Source organism: Calypte anna, chromosome Z (assembly GCF_003957555.1).
Source record: "Calypte anna isolate BGI_N300 chromosome Z, bCalAnn1_v1.p, whole genome shotgun sequence".
Classification (NCBI taxonomy): domain Eukaryota; kingdom Metazoa; phylum Chordata; class Aves; order Apodiformes; family Trochilidae; genus Calypte; species Calypte anna.
Genome location: NC_044274.1, coordinates 21,254,733 through 21,275,186, shown reverse-complemented (window position 1 = coordinate 21,275,186; position 20,454 = coordinate 21,254,733). Strand labels below are relative to the sequence as shown.

At 44.6% G+C, this 20,454-nt stretch overlaps 1 protein-coding gene across 1 annotated transcript in view; it reads left to right on the top strand.

The window, feature by feature from the left end:
• The first annotated feature begins 1,090 nt into the window (after window positions 1-1,090).
• Window positions 1,091-20,454, top strand: part of PSD3 (pleckstrin and Sec7 domain containing 3) — a 112,479-nt gene continuing 93,115 nt past the window's right edge. Inside the window, exons 1-2 of the mRNA XM_030466705.1 lie at window positions 1,091-1,369; window positions 12,806-12,914. Of these exons, the coding sequence (XP_030322565.1) occupies window positions 1,349-1,369; window positions 12,806-12,914 (130 nt within the window). The 5' untranslated portion in view covers window positions 1,091-1,348. The remainder of the gene's footprint in view (window positions 1,370-12,805; window positions 12,915-20,454) is intronic.

Here is a 20,454-nt window from a genome sequence, read left to right as displayed (position 1 = left end):
GGTAATGGAGAACTGAAAGGCTGAGGTTGACCCATAGTGCAGTGTGGCTCAAACCGTGAGCCAGCAGGCAGATAGGGAACAAGGCAGATAGGGAACAAGGCAGGGCAACACTTTTCTCCTCTGACACAGAGATGCTGTTTTGCCCGAGTGTGGTACACTTCTGCCAGTGACTTCATAGTGATGCACTTGACCACCAAGGCTGTCCAAAGCCTTTCGTAACAGGAAAGCAGCTGGAATAACCTTGCCTTTCACCTCACACAAAGTGGTGTTATCCAGTGCAGGGGAAGAAACAAACATAACGTGTTTAGTGAATCCTGGTCCTTGTTCCAGGTTGCTCCAGGAAACCCTCCAAGCAACCACTCAGTTTTGGTAGGTTAGGAAAAAAACGTCCAAACTTTTCAACTGCTAGTGAACAAACACGAATAACCTGAAAGTAGAGAAATGAACATCCTTCTTTCTCCAGAGCCGGAGACGTGTGTTGCTAATGTAACTGCATGCTTAGAAACACTGCAATGCAAGAGGATATCCAGTGAACAGTGAAAATAAAAAAAAAAAAAAAGAAAAAAAGAAAAAAAAGAAAAATCTGTTTTGAACGTTCAGATGAGGCTACTCGGAAGACATCTGTGTTCTTTTGTTACTTGAAGCTGGGCTTGGAAGGAAAGCCCCGCGGCATGAACGGACTTTTGCTATGGTTTTGGTTGTTTATTCGTTTATTTATTTATTTATTTATTTATTTAACAACTGCGAGCTGCACTGAAGGATTTAGGAGCAGAATCGAGTACAGCATGCTCTGGCCCCTGTGGGCTTTGGATGTGTACCTCCCAGAACCGTTGCTGTGGACACAGTCTGGGTTGTGTTTTTCACTCTGCTGCTTTCGCTAATCCTGATTTTTTTTTTTTTTTTTTAATTTTTTTTTTAAATTTTTTTTTTTTTATTTTTGTGGAGCACATGCTGTCCTCCTTTCCCGTTCCCTTGAGTTCTATCCCCCGCCCCAGTCTCAGCTTCCCTCCCCTCCTGGGCAGCCCCCACCTCTCCCAGTCCCTCCCCGCCGGGCCCGGCCCCGCCGCCCGGCCCCGCCGCCCAGCCCCCTGCGCCTGGCACGCCGCGGAGCTGCTCCCGCGGTTGCTCGTGCCGCGCGTACCGTGCTGGGGGCCGCCCGACGCCGCGTTGCCTGGCTCTGACGCCGGCCCTGCGGGCCGGCAGGGCGCCACGGCCCGGCCCGGTCCGGCGCCGTACGGTGCGGTACAGCTCAGCTCGGCACGACGCGGCGCGGCGTGGTACGGAACGGGCCGTGTCGGCACGGCCTCGCGAGAGGGTGGCTGCGGTCCTCCGCGGCCGGCGATGGGAGATGGAAAGAGCCGGCGGTGCGGTAAGGGGAGGCGTGTGCCCGTGCGGGGGTGCGCTCAGCCGCGGGTACTTCTTCCTTTAATTTACTTCTGCCTCTCTTTTTCCTTGCCTCTTTTATTTTCCCCCTTTATTTTTCTTTCTCTTTTTCCTTGTTTCCATTTTTTGTTCCTTTTTCTTGTCCCTCTCACTTGTCTTTTCCCTTTTGTTTTATTTTCCAGTCTTTCTTTCACTTTTCGTCTCGTATTTCTCCCTTTTCCCTTTTTATTTCTCCCCTTTCCGCTTTTCCTTTTCTTTTAACTCCTTCAATTTTTTTTCCCTTTTTCCCACACTTCCTTAAGGGAACCCGGGAGGCTGCACCCGGACTCCCACCCTAGGGCTGCGACCTGCATCTCGCACGGTTGTTTTTGCTTCTGTCTCTGTGTAACTTGGCTGTATAACAAATCAGCAGTGTTGCTGCACTGAAAGGGCTCCTTAATCATACCAAATTCTCTAATTAAATGAGGTGTTAAAAAAAGAGCATCTTTGGCTGAGTAGTAGCTTTCCCGGTAGGAGTGGGTTCAATATGAATTCACCAAAGGTGTGAAGCTTTAGAACATGAAACATACGCAGGAACGCTCCTGTGGAATTGCAGTATTACCTTCATCTTTGCTACCAGGGACTGGAGCTTTGGCTCTGAATAGGAACATAAACACATAGTTGTATTGAGCTTCAGCGTCACACAAACTCACCAAACATGTTAACTTCCCGTGTAGGTGCAGTGTTTCTGTGCCATAAGCAATTACCAGGCTCCCACAGGGTTCCAGTTAGTACTTTCTCAGGCAGAGGACATCTGTGCATTGAAGTGATTTGGGTGGATGTGTAATAGGCAAGTGAAATTACTACTGCTTTTGCAGCTTCAGTCATACTTTAATTCTCTCTTTGTATAGGCCATTAAAACAATGTCAAATGCACTGTTTCTAATGAAACTGGTGGTTGCACACCCAGTTTTTGAAGCAATTGTAATAGGCTGCTGAGAACTATCCAAGCCTTTCTGATTAAGCTTGCAGAAAGATACCTCCTACTTCAAATGCTGTTTCATCAGTCAGTTGGTGTGTTTCAGCAGATGTTACCAGCTTTAATTCTACCCCTTTATCTGACTCGTCTGTTGATTTACACAGACTGTAAAGGCGAAAGATGATGGTTTTGGAGTACGCCTTTGGTGGGAGAGAAGATGAAGTTAAACCATTTAGAAGTCCCTGTCAAATGCTCCCCTTCAATTACAGCCTTGAATCATTCAGGAGAGTACAAGAAAATTCTTTGCAGTAGTGGCGATATTTAAGACAATTCCAAGAAACTTAAGCAAAGCTCTCTTCTAAACTCAGTGCAACAACAAAGAAAAGATGATTTCTTGATAGACAAATTATTATACAACTTACATGTGTGAAAGGGGTCCTCTGTTGGTGAGGATCCTAATGAATGCTCTATTGTTTTTTGGGTTTCAGCAAGAATTAATTTTCTTTTGTCAAGTTGTGTAGCTGAAAGACCTGAATAACATTCAGCATGTTTCCTTTGTCCAGCTTCTTTCCCAAAATCATCCTTCCTATTTTATTTTAACACATCTCAGCAGGATAGTTTGGCCTTTGGTTTTGTATCTTTGATTCAAGAGAGGTTTGGGGTTTGATTCCATGGAGCATCTCTGTGGACAAGTGTTTGTTTCCATGGGCGTGCTCTGAGCCAGGTGCTTGGAGCTTCAGTGTTAGGGTTGGTAGTTGAGGCTGCACAAGTCTCGCCCTGTACACAGCTGTTGGCACACAGCAAGGATGCTTTGGCCATGCCTGATGAACTGTCCTTGCTCAGAACAGTCCCTACTGCATGGAGGGACAACCTGGCAGACCTGGGTGATTTTTTTTCTGAGGTGGTGCATGCATCTCTTTTTGGAGTTCTTCTCTTACATTGAAAGGGTCCTGAAAGAGAGCAAGAGTCTAATCCCAGCACTGCTGAGTGCTGGTTTAAAGGTAATTTAGAGATAGCACAAGGTAGTAGCTTTGGGAAGGGAGGAAGCACAAGGAAGAGAAGGAGGGAGGGAGGAAAGGAATGAGGTCTGGAGAGTAACACTAGGCAAGTCCCCAGGGTACTGGAGAGCCATCTGCCAGGCTGCTGTGCCTCAGCTCAGGTTGGGCAAGCCAGTGAGCTGTTGCCAAAACTCAAAGGTTAGGGCAGTCAGCCACCAGCCAGAGTATTCCACTCCATGTCAGCTGTGTGATGTGGGTGCCTGGGATCCTTAGGGTGCAGCCACTGGTCGAGTTGATCAGTGTGAGGTTTGTAGGCTCAGCCAGAAGAGGTGGGAGCAGTGTCCCTGGGCTTAGTGACACATGCCTCCTGTTCTCCATGAAGGGATATATCCTTGCAGTTGGTCTCTGATGGAAAGTAGTATCTGGGTTGTGGTGAAGCAGGGATTTCACAGGGATCCCACCGAGGATCACTCCATGGCCTTGATGTTTTGTTGTATCTTGGTGGTTAGGTCCTCCCGTTTGGAAGTATGGCTGAGAGGCGAGGATGTGTGATTGACAGCTCCCTTAGAGAAGCAGCACCAGATGGGCAAACTTAGGCCTTGAGCAATTTGTGTCTTAAGCATAAATATCTGGATCTTGTTTTGAAGGTATTCCTGTCCTCAGGCACCCATGATAGGAGAGGCAGTTTCCAGTCCTTTTTTTCCTGTTTGCACTGAGGTGAGGGGTGGGAGCAAAGCTCCTGTGGTATGAAAAAGCTGTTAGAGACCAGTGCCTGCCCAACATTTTCAGTCTGATTCTAAGCATCTTCCTCCTCTCAGGAATGGCTCTGTTTGAAGTAAATGCTTCTGCAGTATATTTACAGGTGCTTTTTCTGAGTGTATCCCCTCCTTGCTCTGAGATGCTTGTTTGTGCCTTGCTTCCTGTCCTGTTGGAGACTGCTGGCTCCTGGGGTTCAAATGCACTTATTCTCTGCACCACAGAGATGAGCATGGCAGGTTGTGGATGGGGATTAAAAACAGGGTGGGGTGAGCGCTAGCCCTCTGGGTGTGGGCTAGGTTGCTACAGGGTTGAAACAGAAGCCAGAGGAGCTCAGGTGTTATGTAGTGCTTGAAGCTTGAATTGCTGGATGCTGTCAGCAAACAAACCTGCCAGGGCACTTGATCAGGCTGTCCAGCAGGGATCAGACTGACCACCAGAGCAGAAGTTTTGCATTTTCACTTCCACTAATCACTTCAGCCACAAGCTCTGGCTTCAGGAAGTGTGTGGTATTTTGCTGGGGCTTGCTTAGCTAACTATACAATAAGATTTTTAGAGTTGTGATTCCTGGTCCAGGCCTAAGGACCCTGGGCTGGATCTGGCTTTTGAGGATGGGCTGCCAAGACACACACTTGGGTGCCAAGAAGCACACTGGTCTCTGCACACTTGCAGAGAGCTTCAGGTCGTAGCCAGGGCAATTTTTTTTCTCCTGGTGAAAAGGCTGAACAAGAGCTCATCGTCTTGTGAGTCTATGATACAGTAGTTTGGGAGCAATAAGGAAACAAACCAATGGACACAGACCACACAGTGTAAGAATCCCTTTTTCCAGAAGCAATAAATGGGATTTGCTTTCTCTTGTTGTCATGAAATGGCATAGCAGGAGAGATGGCTTATCTCTGAAGTGTCCTCATTATTTTTTACAACAGTTTTTAAACAGGAACTGTCACTGGGGCAATAGCTATGTCTTCCAGGCTTGACAAATGCCAAGTGTGATGGCAAGATGCACTTAGGCTGGGATATGTTTGCATTTCAGCACTAACAGAAGAAGCCTTACCAGGAAAGCCCTTTTCTCAAAAGAAAACAAGTTCTAGCACCATCAAGTTCTGGTTTTCTTCAGCTTTCCTCTGAGAGTGTGGACTCTCTGTGGCTTAATGGGACAAAAAGAAGTACCACCTTCTTCACCGGTGGGACAAGAGTGCCGGCTGGCTTAATTTGTGCTGCTTGTAGGGGATATACTAACTTTGGTATCTTCTGCCTTCCTATCACAGCTGAAACTACCTGGTGGCTTCTGGCCATTTGCAGGGCCACAGTTGCCAGAAGGTGCTGATGCTGGCACTCCTTAACTTGTTCTTACTCAGCAAGGAAGCAATCTACTTGTGCAACATCTTTTCAGTCCCCCAGCACGTGGACAGCATGAAGCTTATTTGAAATCTGTTGCTGTGATTTACAGTTTCTCCCTCAACTATACCAGGGAGAGGACAGCTCAGATCAAACCAATCATATTTCTGATCCAAGAAAACTTCTGTTAAGCCTGGTAAAGATCAGAAAGAAAATTTAACTAAAAGCTAAAAAAATAATAATTTAAATTTGTGATATGAAGTAATCATGAAGGTTCAGTAAGCTACATCTAAATTATTTTGTCATGCTGTGTTGTTGTGTTGAAGCTCTTCAGTTTGCCCCTGCCACACAGGAAGTACAGGTTTTTACAGCTTTTCAAATCTAAATTCTTCCAGTTGCTTATGTGTAAAGAGTTTTGGGTGTGGAGTTTGGGTTTTTTATTTTTGTACTTTGCAGTGAAACTAAGCTGTAAAGACTGGTTTAATCATAAACCATTTAAACCATATTTGCAATACTGATTTTAAAAAGGAAGATGAGTTCTCCTGATATCCCATCCTTTACTTGCATCCGTGAAAACAATGATTACTTAGCTAGACACGGAGAATGTACTATACACATGGGAAAGGATGTGCCCTGCAAGTTCTCATGTCTCAACAGATGTTGGCTTGGGCTTTGGAAAAAAAGTAGTAGCTTAAAGATATAGAAGTTAACTTCTGGTAGGCTTGTGAGGCACTTAGGAATATCCGAATTTTAACTTCCATGCAGTGGAAATCCATGTGGGGCATACCTGTAGCCTGTCTAAAGATTGTTCTTCCATCTGAGATACCTAAAGATGATGGAAGCACAGTACCTGATGAAAAGAAGCAGTCTGTCAGTTTATTAAATATACTTAGAACATACTGAACAAAAAAAGTAAATGCAAAATGTCTAGTACATGTGCCACTGAATTATCTGAAGAAAAGATACTGTCTTTGTGGAATTTTTCTTAAATGAATGCCCCATCCCAATGCTGTTTGACATAGATCAGGAAAAGTACTCACACCATGGCTTTATTAAATAATTTGGATCTCTTTTTCTATCTCTGTGTTTTTCATCTAAGAACATGATGGTTTATGCAGTGAGCTGAAGCCTACCTCTCAATGGGTTTGCTTTCATTCTTGCATTGGAAATAATGCCTAGACATCCAGAGGTCCATACAGCATGCATCAAGATCACTGACTTGGCAAACAGAAAATTCTGAGTGATGTTTAATGGTAAAGTGTAATCATACAGACTTTGAATTAATATGCTGTTTACATTCATGCAGTTACAGCTCACACAGCATCAGCCGTTGCATAATAAAAAGCATCTAATTCAGTGTTAGCAGCTGACTGCTTCCTAGCAACTTCAACTGAACAACAACACAAACATATCTTTAAGGGTAGAAAATTTCAACTGCAGCTGAAAAAACAGACTGAAAGCAAAATTTACCTGCAACTGCTTGATACTGCTGCTAAGGTATCATTTTTTTGTCACTGTTCCCATGCCTTTTTTTAAGCAGCAACTCTTTTGCTTCATATCTGAACTGAGGCTCTCATCAGACACTGAACTTTTGGGAAGTCTGCCTTTGAGCAAGGAGAACAGCTCTGATGGTGTCTCTGCCCTTTCAGTTTTGCTTTTTCCAGTCTTACTGCTTCCTGGGAGGCTGCTCCTGGTAAACACATCCTGCAGTGATGGGAACAGCACAGTGAGTCTGTGGTAGGTACCCTGGCATCTTTTGATGAATCTCTTGGGTGAAGGTGTGGGGAGCATTGCTGTCAAGGGCTGTCTGGCTGGTACTGAGCAGAGGTCTGCCTGTTCCAGTGCCATGCCAAAGCCCAGGTAGCAGGAAAGAATGGCTGGCTGCACTGATTTGGACCCAGGGCTGGTTTAGTCCAGAAGCATGTACATGGTTGTGGTTGTCATCAGATTTCCTGGGAAGAGTTCAGCATGAAACTTCATGAGAAGGATGAGAACATTCCTAGATAAGCTGTGGATTTGTATCTGTGGAGGTTGTTCACGTTTGGTTTTAGCTCCCATAGAATTTTGGTTACCATGACATTGCTTTGCAGGGAGGTCTGCGGTTTTGACTACAAACTGTGTAAGAAACTACCTCCTGCTTGGTGTTTACTCCTAATACCTTTTTTTAATGTTGTCTGGCTGTTGTATTAAAGAGTTGGCTTACCACCAATTGCACTTTGCCTTTTTCAAAGCCCTTGTGACTGCATGCATCTCAGCTGCCTCTTTCTTCACCTGAAAAGTTCTAGCTGACTTAGATCTCTCTTTCTCTAACCTAAACTTGTTTGCTGGTCAATGGCTATCAGCAGTACCCTTTCACAACCTTGTTCCTTTCTTCTGAACCTTTTGGGTCCGCACGCGTCTCCCTGCAACCTGACAGGAGTTAGATTAAGACCTGTGCAGAGTTTTCTTGTACTTCAAAACCTCTGCTAGCATTAACTTTTGGGAGCTCCAGCTGAGATTTAGCCTTACCAAATTTGTTCTGAATCTTAATCTGTTTAATGTTTTAATTCAAGTATTACAAACATGTATTGGCATGTGGGGCTGCACCTTTGTGAGGAAAACATGCTGTTTGAGGTCACGTGGAAGTGAAACCTACAAGCCTCGCTGGTGGTCTTTCTGTGAGCACCAACACTCTGCTTTCTCTGTGCTGTTGGTGCACTGGTTTTCACCAGCCAGCAAGTTTAACTCCAGCTTTCTGTGTTTCATCCTGCTACTTTGGAAAATGAAAAAAACCTAACAGGAATAGTTTTTTCAGGATGACATGTCAGAAGCTGTAGGGCTAGCTAAGCTCATGTCCACCCAGAAATGATAACAGTGCCTAAAAAAAAGGCTAGCCACTAGTTATGCTGGGCTACTGGGGGCTTGTCTGTCTATGACAGCAGAGACAGAGGTCTCTATGTGTGGCTCTGTAGTGTGACCGTGATGTTGCAGCTTGACTCACATGGTCTTTTGCTCTGCTAGGAACTTAATGGAGAAGGCTGTAAACCTGTAGAGACCTTCTGTTCATCATTCCTACCATTTACGTATTTATTTCTTTTTGGTAGCTCCACTACCAATTAACTGTATTTAATTTAGTCTCTGTGGACACTCCTGGAGCACAGAATGCAAGATGAAGGTAGATGATCAAACTCATCCCGACAATGTCAACTCCCTTTATCAGGGTATATGATAAGTTGCCGAGAGGCATTTGGGTGAAGAATGGTGAAGAAATGAAAATGGAACAAGCACAGCTTGGGATTAAAAATGGTGCACGTGTGGCCACAATTGCACCCCCAGAAAGTTATGTGCTTTGTTGCTTGCTGGCACCCATTAGCTGCATGGCCGAGGGAATGGAGGTCAGCTGTGGGAAAAGAAGTGTGCAAAACAGGGGCTCCCATAAGACTGCCTCCTAGTATGCTTTAGCTGTGGAGGCCTCCACCCCATCTACCCAGTTTTCGCCAGGTTCTCCAGTAAGCCTAGAAGAATAGGGGTAACATTTCATACTGGGGGTTGAGTGGCTGGGTTTTACGAAGAAAGCTTGCAGGTCCCCCTGAAGATGCCTTGATTTCTCTGTCCTGGCTCACAGCCCTTTGTGAAAGGTCCTTAGACTCCTTTCTGCTGATGTTTTTCTTTAGCATGACTAGTCTCCTGCTGTCCAATGTTTCGGCTGACTCGTGCTCCCTGAAGGCCCAAACTTGGGCACCCATCCCATTTTGCTTTTTTTCCCAAACACCATTTCCCTGGTCTCCTACAGGGAGTCAGTCTGTGTATTAGCATCTGTCCTCTCAGAGTCCGAGAAACTCAGACTAACATTTACCAGATAATTATCTACTGCTTTGAACATTTCCTCCTTATTAGACACTTTCAAAGAAAACACATGACCTTAAGAGTGAATGCTTCAGGAGTTTTGGGTTCATGATGTCTCTTTGTGCTCGGACTGACCCATTTCTTGTCCCAGAAGCCATGGGCAATTTCCTCTCCTTCCACTGAAAGCCACAAAGGTGGAGTTGGCTCAGCTGCAAGTGGTGGTGAGAAAACAAGACTTTGGTATTCCTCAATTCATACTTACTGGTTTGTAGGTATTAAAAAAACCAAACCAAACCAAACCAAACCAAACCAAACCAAAAAACCCTTGAAGAGAATAGCATGTCCCAGAAAAAACCCACGCCTGAACTTCATTCACATTCAGAAGAGCATGCTTTGATGCTTTCTTTCCACAGAGAAGAGAGAAGCATTTTCTGCAGGCTTGTGTGACTTTCCATGCCTGTCTAAAAAACACTGGGAATTTGGGGGGGTAGTTTGAAGGCAGTTCACAACTGGAGTCAAAATCAAATTCATCCAAAGAGAGACACTGTGCCTCAAGTGGGGTAGCGGCAAAGTCTGATCAGGATCCTGCCTAATGTCACATGTCAGGTGAGCAGTGTCAAGTGTTTGTCCTTGCAGCTACTGACTCTTCTTCAGTTTGTGCTTTCAGACAGTAGAATGGAGCTTAGGCAACGTGTGTGCTTCGTGTTGGGCTTACTTACTGGTCCTTGGCAGCTCCCACTGGAGGAGCAGGGTCTCTGAGGTCTACTCAGCACTGTACTGAGCAGGATGTACTGCTGTCCAGTTCCGTGCTGAGACACAGATTCAGCAGCTTAGCTTCCCACACTAGCTTGAAACCACCACAAGTGCCACAAGCATGTTCTAAATAATCTCTGCTGCCTTTGCAAGGGACAAAAGCCCACAGAAATTGGTCCAGTATGTTGGCAGGAAGTCTGAGGGGTGAAGACTGCTTAATAGAGCATGAATGTTACACAAAATTTACCTGAGAGGCACATGCAGCCTCCTCAGCTTCTGACCAAGAACTGTGATGCAGAGAAGTGGGCTGGACTGGGCTGGATTGAACGTGTCTGAACAGGCAGAAAGTGCTTCAAGAGTGGTGAACCAATGGGTAGGAACTCACTGCCATGTATGAAGCTCATGAGAAATATATGTACAGCTGGGCAGATATAAGAGGATTGATGCCTCAAGTGAGCGTCACCCTCTCCAGCAGTGACAAACAGCAGATGCATCAAAGTGGTGGTTAAAGTCCTCTGAGGGAAGTGATTATGAAATGAGCTGACCTGGATGCAGATTATTTTGCCCTTGAGCTGAGAGAGTAGGCTTAAGCAGGAGTTTTATATTCCTTTCAATCTTGCTTGTATTTAATTGTTGCTAATGCAGCTTGGAAAGCACTGTGAACATTTGTCCAGCCCGATTCTCTGGGCTCCTGGTTTTGGGGCATGATGACTTCAGCAAGTTTGTTTTCTTTTTCTTTTTCAGTCTGTAAGAAAGGACAACAGCAAAGCATTTGTCTTAAAAGCCAGTCCTGACCTCATTCTCTCCCCTTATTGCTCTCTCTTTAATATCTCTTATTTGGATGAAATGTCATAAATTTGTATTTAAGCTGGAATCTGGAGGCTCTGAAATGCTCTACTTTTAGACATCCTTACAGTGCTTTAACAAGCTAAGTAGATGTCAGGTTCAGCTGTTTCCATGCACAGGACAGTATCGGTAATTCTCATCAGCAGTGCTGAGCACTTCTTAAAATCAAGCTATCTCTTTCAGATGCTGAGACAAAGGTCTTTCAGTCTCTGCTTTGGCATCTAACTGATAAATGCTGCTCTATGCACTGAATAAACATTAATTTAACCATTAATTCCTGCCTGTTATTGGATGATGTTGAGGGTCTTGTGAACTGGACTTTTCTTCATTGTTTCACAGTAAAGTACAGGCAAATACAGACCCTTGGAAAATGAGAAAAACTCATTGGAGCAGACTACTGTGAAGCAGGGCTGAGGGGTGGATACACTGTGTCCCAGAGGTCTGTAGGTCAAGAAGTCCTGACTGCTCAGGAAACGGACTGCTCCATCCAGTGGGATTTGGCACCAGCCTACAGAACTACTGAAAAGTGGAAAGGTGGGAGAAAAAAGGGGGGTAAAAGGCCAGAAAAACCTGGGGGAAAACAGTCCTAGGGCAAGGGAAGATAGTTATTTGCCAGTATATTCTTGAAAGAAAATGTAATTTTTGGAGAGCTGGCCTTAGAGGTACGTAGGGATTTGTGATTCTATCCATCTCTGATTAAAAAGCCTTGACTGTGTGTTTCCATGAATTATGTGTTTCCTGTACTTGAGATTTCCATTTATAGCTTATGCTTACCCTAAGGTATTTGGTGGAAGGGCATAAATGTAATTATTGTCCTGGGGGGCAGAATGCTCCATCTGGCTTCTTTTTTTTTGAGACTGTTTTTGTAATCTAAGGCCTTTGCCAATGTGAACCAAGCAATAACTTGCTATGCTGTAACAGTTGGCTGCTTCAGACATAGGGTATGAATACAAAGGTCACTGAAGAATTTAAGAGTTAATGATTTATTTTACCTGTCACTTTAGATGGAAGAATTACGGGCTCTGTCTTGCCCAGCTGGGAAGAAAACTAATTCCAATTGCAGATAGTTTTTGCACTACAGTTTATTGCTGGTGTGTGCTTTATCTTGGAGATTTGATTTGTACCCACCTGTTCAGAAAACTAATTTTGTCTTAGTCCTGCTGCCCTTCCCTCCTCTGAAAGCTGGACCTTTGCTGTGTCAAACTGCTTCTTATGAGTAGAAAACAATGGGGATGTGCCAGTGACACTGGGATGCTTGATCTGTCCTTGCCAGGTGCTCCCTTGCTACCCTGGAGGACCACCCTATACCCCTTCCCTGCCTCCTGGCCACAGAAGCAGGTTTGATTTGTGTGGAATGGTCAAAAAGCCAGGTTGGACTATTGTCCTGATCTAGATGGCGTTGGTCAGGTGTGGCCTACCCAACAGGGACCCTCAGACTTAAGCACATACTTGCATACCGTATTATTGTTTTCCACAGTTTTGATCATCATTGTTGTAGCCCTTGCTCCTCTCTTTCTCTTCCTCTGTCTCATCCCAAAGAAACAGCCTGCTCCATTTATGATTTTCCCATGTGTTCTAGTTTTGCAACATCCATACTCAAATTTTCTGTTTTGATACTATTCCCTAGGCATTTTTAACCCTAACTGGTGTTACTGAGGTGGCTGCACAGTGCTGCCAGCCTTGCAGCTGGTAAGCTGGCTAAAGATGTGATGAGTTGGGAGTTCTGACATGACTTTAATACTGAAATTCTTGGGTTCAAAGAGAAAAGAAGTGAGCTCATCCAGAGCACACTGAGTTGGTCCATGTCTTCTCTGGTTGATCTTGGTGATGATAGAGGTGATTGAACACTTTGAAAATCCTACCTGATGGCCCACCTGAAGGGATTTTATGTTCCTGCTGCTGTATTTTCACTAAAAGGTAGATAAGCTTTGTTTATTTTGACTCTGCAGGCAGAAGCACTTGTGTGGGATAATGATGTATCAGCGCACGCCCAGATTGTTGCCAAGGCCAAATATGAATTTTTATTTGGCTTGGAAGAAGAGAAGCCATCAGAAGTGGGTAAGTGCTATTTATTACTCTTGTGTAGGGGGAAAAGAAAATCTCTTAAACCTCTCAGGAAAGTTTTGCAGAAGCTGTTCCATAGTCACCCCATGAGGGCTTACTCACTGTGCTATGCTGTCCTTTGCCAGACCACTGTGCAAGTACCAGAGCAAAGGAGCCTGCTGGTTTAGCCCCAGAGAACAACAGCAGTTCCCTGTCTTGTGCCTCATCTTCTCTCCTTGGCTCGTCTGGGCCACCTTGATGTGACAATGGGTACTCCTGTGCTGGAGCCATGTTGCCAAGGGGAGTCTCAGCACTTCTCTGCAGCAAGTTTTTTCAGCCATGTGCTCTTCGCATGTGCCAAAACAATGGCCATCTGTGCCTTCTGGTCCTTTCAGGAATGCCCTTTGTGGTCTGCATGCTGCTTTTCGTACAACTAGAGGTATGAAAGATTTTAATTTAGATACTTGAAGTGTCACCTGAACTGCTCTGTAGTTAGGAATTCAACAAATCCAAGTGCAGTGTTACGCCTAAGGATCAATTTTGTTTCTGTTCTTCTCTTGTAAATACAGGGCATTTTCTACCTTTTCTCATCCTAAGCCTAGAAGAAAAGAAATGTAATTATTAGACCTATTTTTTTCCCTCACAATTATCAATAATCCCTGACCTCTTTGCAAAAATATTTCTTCAGGCTGTTTTCTTCGCACCTTGATCCTTTCTAATTGCAAACTTTCTGGAATGGCACTTTTAATTAAAGAAGACTTACTTCCTGCCAGAGAAGGGCAGGACTTCACGGCTGGGATGTGCATAAACAGTTTTTCTCTGGATTTTCGGAAGTTTGGTCTTTCACTTGGGAAATCCTAATTGAAGAGTGGAGGGGAAAAAACCCAAAACAACCAGAATGTCCTCATTTAGGAATTTTGAAACTTCTACAAATTGCTTCAAAATGTGTATTGGATTATTACGTGAATCATGATGACCTCATTTCTTGTTTGAAGAGACACAGAGTGAGATCACTGTCAGCAGGCATTAGTAAATTTCCAGAGATTGGCATTAAATAAAGCATGCTGTGTCTAATAAATCCTAGTGAATCTATTGTCATTACTAACCAAAACATTTCTCAAATGTGATGAGTGTTCTGGGCTGCTAAATACTGAGCCCTAAAATAAAGGCTAGCAAAGAACAATCCAGATATATTGGCTTTTGTATGTACTTTTCTGTATTTTTCCTCTGCTGCTTCTTGCCTTGTTTCTGAATTTCATTCTGTTCCTTTATTAATCAGAAACTACCAGTAGGGGCTAACAATAAGTGAAATGGGAGTGACTTCAAGGAAGATTTTCCATCTCTTTAAGGGTGGTTGAGATATTGGATTTATGAATTGTACCCAAAACCTCGGTAACATTGTGCTTACTGAGACTGGCTTCATGCTGTCAAAGACAAATGCACTCTCCCCCTCCAGGAAGGTGTTTGCCTGTAATGGATAAATGAATGTGGTGCTACCCCTACTACTTTTTTTTTTCTGCAAGTGAGCAGGTTTTAAATGCTTAGTAACTGTAGATGAATGAAGATGAGGTGACTGAGACAGTAGAATGAACCCAAGGCTCTGTGCACCAAATCTTCCTTTGATTTGACATATGTTGGATATGCTGTGACATATGTTTTTGGGAGTAGCATCTATGCCTGAAAGGCTCTCTGTCCTGTCTGTGGTAGATGGGGAGGGAAAAAACACCACTGAAAGTCCAAACAGACCTGCTGCTTCTCTAAAGTTGCCTTTAAAAAAAAGAAGACATACTTTTTGTGGGCCCAAGTATGAAGGATTTCAAGGAAAGGAGTGACAGGGCAGGGCCAGGAGAAGTTCTGGTGTTTAAGCTTGATGAAGAGAACAACTTACCATGGGAGTAAAACTGAACTTTAATTTATTTAACTCTAAGCAGTCTGCCTATGCCTATAGAAAAGAATCTGTTGCCTATAGAAGGGGTGTTTCAGTGATGATTGATGTGTTTCAATGATAATAAAGCTGCCACATTGAAAACAATTCTCTCCTTTTTTGCCGTCAGTCTGGTTTTATCTGCAGTATTTGTGACCCTTGATGTAGTCACGTGCTCGTATCTTTACTGTGTAATGCCTCTTGTCCAGCTGCTCACCTGTTGCCCATCCTCCTGTCTTGGATATATCACTGGGGGCAGAAGGTCCAGGAGCCTCATTGCATCATGGGAAAGCTAAGGGCCACATGTCTCCCTTCAGAGCCCTGCTTGTGGGCCTGATTCTTGCCACTATGGGAGCAGGGAGGATGCACCATGTGTGGTCATGCATCCCTGAGTCACCTCTCTGCCTTCCTTGGTGAATTCCCAGCCTTCTGATTTCCAGAAAAGGAAAATGTTTTATAAAAGCTAACTTGGCTGGGTTGGACAAGATGTCTTCATGGCCTTCTTGACAGAAAGGGTGCTTGCTGTATTTGAAAACATACGCTCTTCTGGAGCCAGCCATGGAAACGATGATCTCTTTTGAGCAGCCTTATCTTTGGGTACTCTAGAGGACTCATTTTTATGACTTTGCAGCTCATACATTTAAATACAAAAAAAAGAAAAAAAAAAAAAAGAAAAAAGAAAAAAGAAAAGACAACTTAGTCCTATTAGTCCTAGAAAGCATTCCTGTTATATGAGAAAATAAATCCAAGAAGGAAGAAAATACCTCTTAAGAATAAGCATAAGCAGTCTTTTGTCTGATACTTTCACCCCTTCTGTGTAAGAGAGGCTTTAATCTCATTGTTCACAAAAAAGTCCTGTACAATAGTCCCTGGGTTCCCATGCAAATCTGGTTTTCCCCAACAGCTGCTGGAAGAAGCTTGTTTTTTAATTCCTGGTGAAACAAATAGCTTTTTGGAAAGCCTGTCACTTGCTGTTTTGTGTACAATGAAGTATCATGAGGCAAGTGAGCTCATTTGGCTGCTTGCATGTGCCAAAAGAGAAGGTCCCAGCTGCATGCTGCCACTGATTGTCTCACACTAGTTCTTGTCTCTGTTTTCATAGCAAGCTCAAGCCAGCAAAACCTGAGTAACAAGAAATCCCAAAATATCACAAAAAAACCCCAATTCAAAATAAAAGAATCATAGAATCATAGAATTGGCTGGGTCGGAAGGGACCTCAGAGATCATCGAGTCCAACCCTTGAACCACCGTTGCGGTTGCTAGACTATGGCACTGAGTGCCACATCCAGTCTCTTTTTAAATAGCTCCAGGGACGGAGAATCCACTACTTCCCTGGGCAGCCCATTCCAACGCCTGATCACTCTCTCCCTAAAGAAATTCTTTCTAATATCTAACCTAAATTTCCCCTGGCACAACTTAAGACCGTGCCCTCTTGTCTTGTTGAAAGTCGTCTGGCAAAAGAGACCAACGTCCACCCGGTTACACCCTCCTTTCAGGTAGTTGTAGAGAGCGATGAGGTCTCCCCTGAGCCTCCTCTTCACCAGGCTGAACAGCCCCAGCTCCCTCAGCCTCTCCTCATAGGGTCTGGGCTCGAGTCCCTTCACCAGCCTGGTTGCCCTCCTTTGGACCTGTTCCAGGACCGTGATATCCTTCCTGAACTGGGGGGCCCAGAACTGGACACAGTACTCGAGGTGTGGCCTCACCAGTGCTGAGTACAGGGGCAGAATCACTAAAAAAGACTTTTTAAGACTAGAAGACTTTTTTCTTGTAATGTGTGCTGTATCACCTTTGCAGGAGGGGTCTAACAGCTTTGCACAGAAAAGAAAATGAAATGCATAATTTATCCCATGCAACCTCCCCATTCCTGAACCTGAATGATGAAAATGATGGCTTATGCTGTAGACTTTCCTTAACTTGTTTCAGTGGAGAAGGAGGCACACAATGGCCCCTTTTTTTGTACAAGCAAAGCCTTTTCATGGTCATATCTGCTGATTTAAATGGCCTTAAATAGCTTTCTGTAAAGTGAGTGTCACTAACTAATGAGGTTGTCCTTTGCTCTTCTTCCTCACTAGCTTCCTCTGTGTCACTTCAAATCATGCGTGTCCAGCTCTGCTACATCCTCCTTGGATTGCATGAATGTGGCATCTTCCTGATCCTTTAAAAAACTGCCCTTAGACAACAGTCACTCCCATGTTGCATTGTTCCCACACTAGCCTAGACTGCTGATTGTAGCCTTGCCCGGTGCTTCGTCTGCATTTCTTTTCATTTCAATGTACCACACTTTATCATGTTTTTACCACTTGCTTTTTCCATCTCCAGGCAATCCTGAAAGTCTGGGCTCCCTGATCTGGTATCTTTCTGGCTGGAATCCAGAAAGCTCAGACCTGAGGTGGCCCCACACACTTAAACACAATAGGATGATGAAATTTAATCCACTTGACACTCTCAGTGCTTTTTTGTTTGCTTGTTTTTAGTGTCTTGCTGCATGTTCTGACAGACTGAAGACTTGCAGGAGCTTTTATATAGTAGTGTGTAAATCAGTATGTTTTCTCATAGATATCCCTGATGTTTGTTGTTGCTGGTTGGCAGTGATGCAAAGAGAAGGTTAAGTTTTCTAAATTTACAACTCCAAAGGTACTTTATTAAAAGGTACTTTTTGTTTTGTGTTTGTATGCTCTTAAGAAGATATTACCTCTCCAGCATGTTGACCTTCCGTGCTGAGTGTGCGTCTTGCATTCCAATGCACAGTAAAGCAGGTGATTTTGAACTACTGTTTTGATGTTCTGAGAAGCTGCAAGCTCTTACAGGGCTGTCAGAAGAGCATATCTGACTGTGCATATGGCAAAATTAATGCTGGTGAAAGAAGACATATTGTGCATCTTGGCTGCTTGAGGTAGAGCTGTCATGCTGTCTCTCCCTTTGAATTTCAGTCCCACTGGGTGAAGCTGGGGCATGCTCCAGAGCCATCAGGTGTGGTATGATGGATGTCTGTGTTTCAGGTCCCAGGGAAAGTAAAATTAAAAGGGTGTGAGGCATTATGCTGAGTTCCTCGCTCTGCAGGAGGAAACTGGATGTCTTGTGAGCTGCAGTTGATAGTGGGATAGATCAAGTTATAACCTACGGCTGCAGGGAGGGGATAACCACATCCTCGACTTGGTAAAAAACAGATACGTTTGAAGGCTAAAGTTTTAGTACAAATAATGGTTACAACATGGGCTATTTGTTTGTTGTTTTTAAAGGTGCAGAATTAAAAACTCAGAACTTAGGAAATGCGAGAGTTAATGCTGTACCTCCCCATCTGTGGGCTGTCGGCTGATGCCAAAAGCCATGCTGATGTGAGTTCACAGATATTTGGGAGCCTGGTGCCTGGTGATGCTGTCAGCCCTTTGGTGGTGTCTGGCTGCCTCAGATGCTCTGAACACGTGTGCTGCAGGCTGAGATGGGATGAAGCTGGCTGGACTCAGAAACACTTTTCTGGAGACAGAAAGGTCCCCTCTCTTCTTTCTGGCAGACAGAAAATGGTGCATCCAGGTCAGTGGGCACAACAGGAGAGGCTCAGTCATCAGTCACAGAATCAGAGAATATACTGAAGAGACCCATCAGGATCAAGTCCAACTCCTGTCCCTTTTTTAGGGCATCCTCAGAATCACACGAGCATCATCCAAACACTTCTTGAACTCAGGCAAGCTTGGTGCTGTGACCATTTCCCTGGGGAGCTTGTTCCACTGCTCCACTGCCCTCTGGGTGAAGAATACTTTCCTGATACCTAACCTAAACCTCCCCTGGTTCATCTTCCTTCCATTTCCCTGAGTCCTGTCTTTGGTCACAGGAGTGAAGAAATCGGTATCAGTCCCATTTTACCCACTCATGAGGAAGCCATATGCTGCAGAGACATCACTGCTCAGCCTCCTTTTCTCCAGACTGAACAATCCAAGTGACTTTAGCTGTCCCCTCCAGACCCTTCACCATTCTTGTGTCTCTCCTTTGAACTCTCTCTAACAGCTTGATATCTTTTCTATACTTCAATGCCAAGAACTGCACACAGTAGCTAAGGTGAGGTGGTACCAGTACAGAGTAGTGTGGGACAGTCACCTCCCTTGATCAGCTGGCAATGCTATGCTTGATGCACCCCAGGACACAGTTGTCCCTCCTGGCTGCCAGGACACACTGCTGGCTCACGTTCAGTTTGCCATCAACCAGGGCCTCAAGGTCCCTTCGCGCTGCTGCTCTCCAGACGTTCACTCCCCAGTCTGTACTTGCCACCAGTGTTGCCCTGTCCTAGGTTCAAAACCCAGCACTTGGCCTTGTTAAACTTCATGTTGTTGGTGATTGCACATCTCTCCAATCTATTGAGGTCTCTCTGCAGGGCCTGCCTGCCCCTAAGGGGATCGACCGCACCTCCCAGTTTTGTGTCATCTTCAAAGTTGCTTAGAATTCCTTCCAGTCCTGAGTCCAATCATTGATGAAGATGTTGAAGAGGTTACCCCATTTGCTGTCACACTTTGTGCTTAACATGTGAGCCAGTTGCTCACCCATCGTACAGCACAGTTGTCCAGGAGGATACTGTGAAAGACAGTATCATAAGCCTTTCTGAAGTCCAGAAATATTACATCCACTGGCTTCCTTTTATCAGCTGGGTCAGTTGCCTTGTCAAAAAGGAAATCAGGTTTAACAAGCAGGCCTTTCCCTTCATGAACCTGTGCTGGCTGTGACCAATGGCTGTGTTGTCATCCAGGTGTTTTTCAATACCCCTCAGAATAATCTTTTTCCATAATTTTACCAGGCACTGAAGTTAGGCTAATTTGCCTGTAGTTTGCCAGATCCCTCCAGATTGCCAGGACCTTCCAAAAGTAATTGAGAGGGGCCTAGTGATGACATCAGCCATCTCTTTGAGGACTCTGGGATGAATCCCATCAGGTCCCATGAACTTGTAGGAATCTAACTAGCAGCAGATCACAGACAAGTTCAGGGTGAGCTAAGGGTTGATCCTCATTGCAGTCATGGTTGTCCAGGTCTGGGCGCTGTTGCTGTCTTGATGCATCATCTTGAAGACAGAGGCAAAGAATGCATTAAATACCTTTGCTTTGCTATAGGCCAGTATGGTGGGGCACAGTGGCATTTTTGTTTGTCACGATGGGTTTCTTGCCTTAGCTTCAGCTCCATCACCTGGTGAGAAGGCAGCGCACCAACAGAAGCCCTTCATCATGCTGAAGCATCAATTAATTTCTGAAGTTTTCTAAAGGAAAAAGGTGCATGTTACCCTACTGCATGAGTGGACTTAATAATAAACACAAAGAAGGTGTGTAAAATTATGTGGGTAGATGCAGTTCTGGCCTGGTATTGCCCTGGAAAAGTGTAACACAGGGTACAGCAAGTATTTTTCCTGTTTGCAGTTAAGTGCTTTAACAAGTACTTTCTGCTTTAGATCCCCACATTGTTTATTTAACTTTGTCTGGCTTCCTGAGGAAGGGAATCTCATTCACTGTGTGAGCTTACTGAGAAATTTCCATGCAGTCTCCAGCTTGGAGATTGCATGGAGCCCTGGAGACACATGTCCCTCGGTGCCCTATTTCTGTTTTAGCAGTGTGCATAATTTGATATCCAAATCCCGGGGTGCTTTGAGGACTGCTC